A 6965-nucleotide genomic window follows, 5' to 3' on the forward strand; every position below is an offset into this window, starting at 1 on the left:
ACTTTTTTTTCTTTTGTCTTCCAATTGATCTGGCTGTGCTGTGTAGACCAAAGTAAAAATTCCATTGCACGGGGAAACATGTTCACCTCACCAAGTTACTGTCAGATCTAATTAGATGGCTCGTGTCTGAACTTATACCTTCAGGCCTTTTCAGTGTCGTACTGGGTTCAAATATTGGCTTTGGTCAAAAGGACATTCAGAGTCAGTTTGAATATTTTTTAACGGGGGCATTCTAAACTGCTGTCAGACTCTGGTTTCTTGTGAACTCCAAGGATTAACTTAACTTGTGAAGAATGCAAACACAGGAATGGTTCATTCAGGGAAAACTTTGTTAAACATTCTAAAAGAAAACTGATATGCTACAGCACATTTGACTTGTTTCTTGTATTTACATTAATATTGGCTACAGTTACTTGTGGGTGTTTGTCAGGTGTGTGAGGTCAGAGCATCTGCGATGATGACAACAGAAAGAGGAAGATATCTAAGACATTATACCTAAAAGATGATTAAAATCAATCACTATGTAAATGTAATTTATAATATCGCAGTGATCAATTCACAAACAAATCCATTTAAATAGATCCAAGTATATTAGACAACATTGGAAAGAGTTAAGAGGGATTTTCCACTGTCTGTCTGTCAGGTTAGCCTGCAGGAGGCGTGTCCAGATGTGTTTGGTATTTGACTGCGACACCTTGTCACCCCACCACACACAGACCCACAGACCCACAGACACACACACAGACCCACAGACACACACACACACACACACACACACACACACACACACACACACACACATCTCTCTCTCTCTCTCTTTCTCTCTTTCATTACAATGAGATGCTGAGGCAAACGACTTTGTTGCCTTTATATATGGATGCTGTAGACATTATTTTTTAGTTTCAATGGACTAATACGTCTCAGTCACACCTGTCCGGGCTCAAGATGACGCTGCTCGCCTTGCAAATGGTAATTACAACTTTTCACCAGAGAGAGCGCTTTTAGCCTCATTCACCTCAATTCTAAGCGGTTGTATCACTTCTCCGTACAGCCTCCCGAATGGGCACATATACCGTTTATTTGTTTGTTTGTATTTTTTTTTTTTTTTTTTGTTATTTTTTTATTTGTATTTCTTGGTAGTTAATCTTTGGTTTTCCTTTTCTTTCCCCCTTTTTTGGTCCCGGTTACAGCTCTCCGTGAACTGCCTGCTGATCCTCATTCCCCGCGCCTCTTGCCATGCGTCCGCGGTTATCCGGAGATCCAAATGCGTAAACCTGGTCCAGTTTAATAGTCTGGCCGAAAAGTTCAGCAGGAACTACTGGGACAATCTTCGTATTCAGGGCGACCTGTTACCGCCGCAGGATAACCGTACATGCGTGCGGACGGCCAAGGACACCTTTGGAGACGTTGGCAGCCGCGCTTTGGCGCCCTGGATCTACAAGTAAGACGCTCTCGTTGATCGCCGTAAATGCCTTAAATTCACCTATTAAAACGCATTAAAAAAATCCACTATATATAAATAAGTCATGGGTTTAAATACTCAAGTACCTGATTGTTAGATTTATTACTAAAAGCTACTTGACCTACAAACAGTTAAAGAAGCATTGTGCAATGCAATAGGCTGAAAAGCTCTGTTTTTTCTTTTATATAGGAAGACTTTAATGTTATTACCTGCTGTTTGCTGTTTAATCTTTAAAATACATGTTTGTCTTGGTGCTGGATTATCTATCATATAGCTACACTTTTTTCATTTGAGTGTTCATTATTTTAAACCGTGTAATTCTTATTGTTTAATCTGTGATGGTGGGCTGGCTGGATTATTTTAAATACTCCTCTGACCCCCGGTCATACAGTACATATTTATCTATATTTGTACTTAAGACCTTAAAACACTTGATAGCCTTAACCATGACAATTTATATTTTATTGTATTTCTTATTCTCCCTCCTTCCTACTATTATCTATTACTGTTATGTTTTTGCTTGAAACTCTGGCACAACAATTTCCTTCGGGATAAATTAAGTTGTTCTTACATCTCGTCTCATATGTAACCCACCTAAAGCTGACTTGGATTACTACACAGGTTGAGTTAATGAATAGAATGATTGAAGATAAGACGGAAGCTTATGTGCAGAAATTAGTCCGTTTTATTAAGTTATAAGTCAGGTAAAATTATGTGTTCATATGCTGATTTCTGATGAAAAAAAAACAATTGAGATGAGAAGGATGGAAAATCTAACAAGAAAGCAAAATAAGTGTAACCGGTCAGCTGTGGCTGCGACATCCCAGAGGAAATACTAAATATTACACCTACACGCCAACCATAAACAAGCAACCTTTTTAGGAATTCACTCCAAACAAGACGTAGCCAGATAAGAATGGCAAGTGTTATTCACTACAAAGCAACAGGAACCAACTCACAAGGGCTGTTCACTACACAGCAGAGACCAAACTAAATATAGATATAAAAAGACAGAGAAATAAATACAATAATGAAGTGGAGGTGGTTTCACAATATAGCTGGGGCGAAAGGACAGAATAGCGAGCGCCTGATGGCCTACAGATTAATACATCACTAAGTTGAGGATTTTAAGTGGTAATGGTGGGAAAAACACAGTTGTTACACTAACTGTCTTGACATCTGTAGTTTGCCTTAGCTTTCCGTCCGGGTTGGCGTAAGGAAATGCTTAGTAACCTCTGTAAAGTTTCGCCCCTCAGGAATGCTGCTCTAAAATGCTGTTCCCTCTCAGTTTCATGTTCAACTGAATTTGAGTTGCTAAAATCCAAGAAGATAACTCCTTTTTGGGCTGTTTTGTCACCGCCGGCACAGCTAAGTTGTACAGGTGCTTGACTCTCAGCTTTTGCCACGTTTTGAAAAACAACAAAAAGGAGTCCTGTGCTGTGAGCTACCGGTGTCATGTCATGTCACATGACCACAAGGCTACCTAAAAATTAAAGGCCGGCGTTTCCTGTCACATATGTAAACTTTACTCTATTCCTGCTTTTGATCAAAATCGTACCCATTTGTCTTTTCTTAAAGAAATACCTTGGAGAAAGTAACTACTTCTAAGTTGCTGTTTTGATTTCCATGCAGAGCCATCATGAAGATGCTTGATGCTTTTTCTGTGTGATTGTCTCTGTCAGGCTCCATCGGGATGAGACCAGGTTCCCTCTGGACATTGTGTTCGCCGAGTGTCTTTGTCAGGGTTGTATCATCAATCAGCGTGAAGACCTGAGCTACAATTCCAGGCCTCTGTTAGCTCCACTGATGGTCCTGAAGAAGGGTCGGTGTCCATTTGACCCAAATAAATTTGTGGTTGAAAGGCATCTCATTGATATCCCTGTGGCCTGTGTTTGTGTTGTGCCAAAATACATTGCATAATCAACAAATGTAAATGCTATTATCCAAAGTTTCAGTTACGAGGTTAAACATTACAAAATGGTCCCAGTGCAGCATTCTGTGAAAGCTTATGAGCTCTAATATTATGGAATACATGACATGCCATTTTCCACAATTGGAAAATGTTGATAGTCGTCTATACTCTTACATTATAAATTTAGTGAAAACAAAAGTACCATATTTTGGTCAGGGATCATAAGTTATATCGCTGCCAAATAAGATAAGCTATAATTTCTTTAATTTATTCTCATTTATTCAATGAAAAAAGGTATTACTTGATTATTTTGCCAATTAAGTTACAGACAAACACTGTCAAATAACACTGTAACCTTAAAGACATGCCAGATATTTAAACAATCATTCCTGTTAGAATATGTATCTGTTTACCAACATTTGAAATTTAGTTTGCCAGAAAGAAAGAGAAAGAAAGGAAAAAAGGTTAATTGGATTAAAGTAGTAGGAATTTATGCCATGGCAGCATCTTTCATATTATATAACACATGGTCTTGAATTCATGGCCCCAGTGCTGTTGACCTTAAACTGAGTCATTCCAGTCCCATGGAAATTGAGCCAAATTCAAAAAAATCTATATCGATAAACAGATTAATTACTTTTTATAATTTATGGCACAGTAGCCATTTATATTGAAAAAAAAGTTTTGAGGTACTTTGTTTGAATTTATCATTGAAATATGATTATCTTCTTTTTCCTTGTCCTTCATAAGTGTAATGATGTGAGGGCTGTCAATTTAGCCGTTGAACACTAGAAGAAGAAATGCCTTTGTTGTCACATACATTTTTACTTAGAGCAAAACATCAGTGACTTTTGACCACTGCATTGAACCCATCATGAATGAACCATGAGCAGACGGGGGAGCAGAGTCTTGCTCAACAACTCTTTGACAGGCTCGGAAGAGCCGGGAATTGAGCCAGGAATGTTTGGTTTAACGGACGACCACTCTAACCCTCTGTGGCACGTCGGCCCGCAAGAGAGCTTATGAGAGCTTTGAGAAACGGTCATCAAGAGATGTTTTTGCTCAAAAGCATCACAATGCTGTTTATATTTATCAGTAGTTAGCCTAATTTTGCAGCAAAGGAGTGTGCACTTTATTGTGACAGTGAAATGTAGCAAAATGACGTGGTGTTTGTCACTGTGACTTGATGCACTTTATGGACAATGAAAGGAAAGGTTTGCACTTTGAAAAATAAGGTTATTGAATCATTCCTTAGAATGAAATGAAATAAGATGCAAGCTTACCATATTTATAGAGTAGATATAAAACTAAGACTCTGGCAATTTCCAGATATTCCGGACATTCGTCATGAGACTGGTGTAAAGAACAAACACCTAGCAGAGACACAAGTAAATGCACTAGATTGCATTAACAAACTTTGCAATTTCCTAATGATATGTGTAGCAATTTGTTTTTTGTATTTTTGAATCTTGAAGCATTAAAAAATTACGGGGGACATAAGGAGGTGTGAATGACAGGATATTGAAATTATTCTTCCTGTCCTGATAATCCTTTTACAGCAATACCCCCGGTATCAAGTTAAGTACGGATACTCGGAAAAGCACTTGAGTATAGAAAGAATTTATCTTCGATGATTACCCACTGCTGCTCGTGAACAGATCCATTGTACCTGGTTCCCTCTGGGGAATGAGATTCTTTAAAAAATATTGGGATTTTTTTTTTATAAAACTTAATCTATTGTGGCTTTTGGATGTTATATATTTTTTTAATTATCAATTTCAATTTCTTGCAATAAATGTTTTAAAAAGTTATTAGTCAGACTATGAATGTAAACAGTTGACAATACTTTGAGTTAAAATGTGATAAACTGATCCTTTGGATAAGACTGATTTACTGAAGCACCAAAAAATATATATTACAGACATATTTTTTCAGCTCTATGAGGCAGAAATTCATATAGCACTTCAATTTGCAAGTAATTTTTGGTCTATTATTTTCTCTTTTTACAGGGCTATAGCAACATAGACTTCAAAGTTTAGATGTGTCATGATGTCCTGTATAATTTCTGATAAAGTCCTCCTGTTTGAGCTGGCTATATTTATACCTCTCTGCATGTGCACTGTTACTACAAAAAATAAAATAATTTTACCACCAAAGATTGTTTGAATTGTATGTGCATTTTGATGTTTCAACAGATTCAAGGGTGCTACTTATTCTTATTGATTTTCATTTTTATTTTACTGTTATGAATGTAAATATGGAACATAGTACATCTAAAGCTGAGTCATCAAATTGATATCAATGTGTGTTCATACTGTTATTTCAATTAAATTTTGTTTTGCATATATTAAGTAATGCAGATTTAGAGCGGCATGGCCCAGTGTTTCCCTGAGCCGGTCCCAAGCCCGAATAAATGCAGAGGGTTTCATCAGAAAGGGCATCCAGCGTAAAACTTTTGCCAAAACCAAACATACGAATCAAATATAATAACAGATCATACCGGATCGGTCGAGGCCTGGGTTAACAACGAGCACCATCGGTACTGATGACCTACAGGGAACCAAAACTGGGCTACTGTAGGTCAAAGAAGGAGAGGAGGAATGCGTGTTAAGAGGCAGAGAGAGAACAGGAAAGGCAAGCGTCTAGGACTGAGAGTAGGGACTTAGAGTATTGGGACTATGACTTGAAAAGGTAGCGAGTTGGTTGACATGATGCAGAGAGGGATAGTGGATATACTGTGTGTCCAGGAGACCAGGTGGAAAGGTAGTAAGACAAGGAGCTTAGGAGCAGGCTTTAAGTTGTACTATTATGGTACTGACAAGAAGAGATATGGAGTAAGAGTTATTTTGAAGGAGTTTGTTGGGAACGTTCTAGAGGTGAAAATAATGTCAGATAGACTTATGAGTCTGAAACTGGAAATTGAAGGTGTGATGCTCAGTGTTGTTAGTGGCTATGCCACGCAGGTGGGATGTGAATTGGAAAAGAAGGAGAAGTTCTGGATTGAGTTAGATGAAGTGATGCAGAATATTCCTAGAAATGAGACAGTGGTAATTGGTGCAGACTTCAATGGACATGTTGGTGAAGGCAATAGAGGGGATGAAGAAGTGATGGGGAGATTTGGTATACAGGTTAGGAATGCAGAGGGACAGATGGTGGTAGATTTTGCAAAAAGGATGGCAATGGCTGTAGTGAACACCTTTTTCCAGAAAAACAGGAACATAGAGTAACTATGGAGGTCAAGTGTAGCCTGAACCCCAAATGTAATGTTTTCGTGGATCAATGTACAAACGACTCCAGCGTCAGGCCAGTAAAGGTGCTAAACAATGTAGAGCGGCTCATTTAAGCTTTTTAAACCTCCTATGATTTGATGCCTCAAAACAAAGGAAACTGAATAAGAAAGTAATTAACTTAACTCCATTACAACCAGAGGTGTTTTCCAATTATCATCCAGCAGAGGACGACAGTCACCACCACAGTCACTGAAATCTAACTGCTGTGTGTGTTTGAGGGCTTCAGTGATGGAGAATAAACAAAGCAGAGAGACCTGCTGATTCTCTTTCTTTGTATATTTTAATCGTGAAATTTAAGATT

The 6965-nt window shown here is 38.1% G+C and overlaps 1 protein-coding gene across 1 annotated transcript; it reads left to right on the forward strand.

Moving 5' to 3' along the window:
* The first annotated feature begins 755 nt into the window (after window positions 1-755).
* On the forward strand, window positions 756-5515 carry LOC147235701 (interleukin-17C-like). The gene is made up of 3 exons (XM_086139675.1): window positions 756-969; window positions 1191-1441; window positions 3145-5515. The coding sequence occupies exons 1-3, from the start codon at window positions 946-948 to the stop codon at window positions 3380-3382; spliced, it is 513 nt and encodes a 170-aa protein (XP_085995801.1). The 5' UTR covers window positions 756-945; the 3' UTR covers window positions 3383-5515.
* Window positions 5516-6965: the final 1450 nt, after the last annotated feature.

Source organism: Fistularia commersonii, chromosome 3 (genome assembly GCF_037954325.1).
Source record: "Fistularia commersonii isolate RoL2024-O1a breed Wild chromosome 3, RoL_Fcom_v1.0, whole genome shotgun sequence".
NCBI lineage: Eukaryota > Metazoa > Chordata > Actinopteri > Syngnathiformes > Fistulariidae > Fistularia > Fistularia commersonii.

What these genes read in the sequence shown, in the direction of transcription:
- LOC147235701 (XM_086139675.1), top strand. Translation starts at nt 946, where the DNA reads ATGACGCTGCTCGCCTTGCAAATG. An exon ending in CGCTGCTCGCCTTGCAAATG is followed by an intron (nt 970 to 1,190) that starts GTAATTACAACT and finishes TCCCGGTTACAG; the next exon opens with CTCTCCGTGAACTGCCTGCT. An exon ending in TTGGCGCCCTGGATCTACAA is followed by an intron (nt 1,442 to 3,144) that starts GTAAGACGCTCT and finishes TGTCTCTGTCAG; the next exon opens with GCTCCATCGGGATGAGACCA.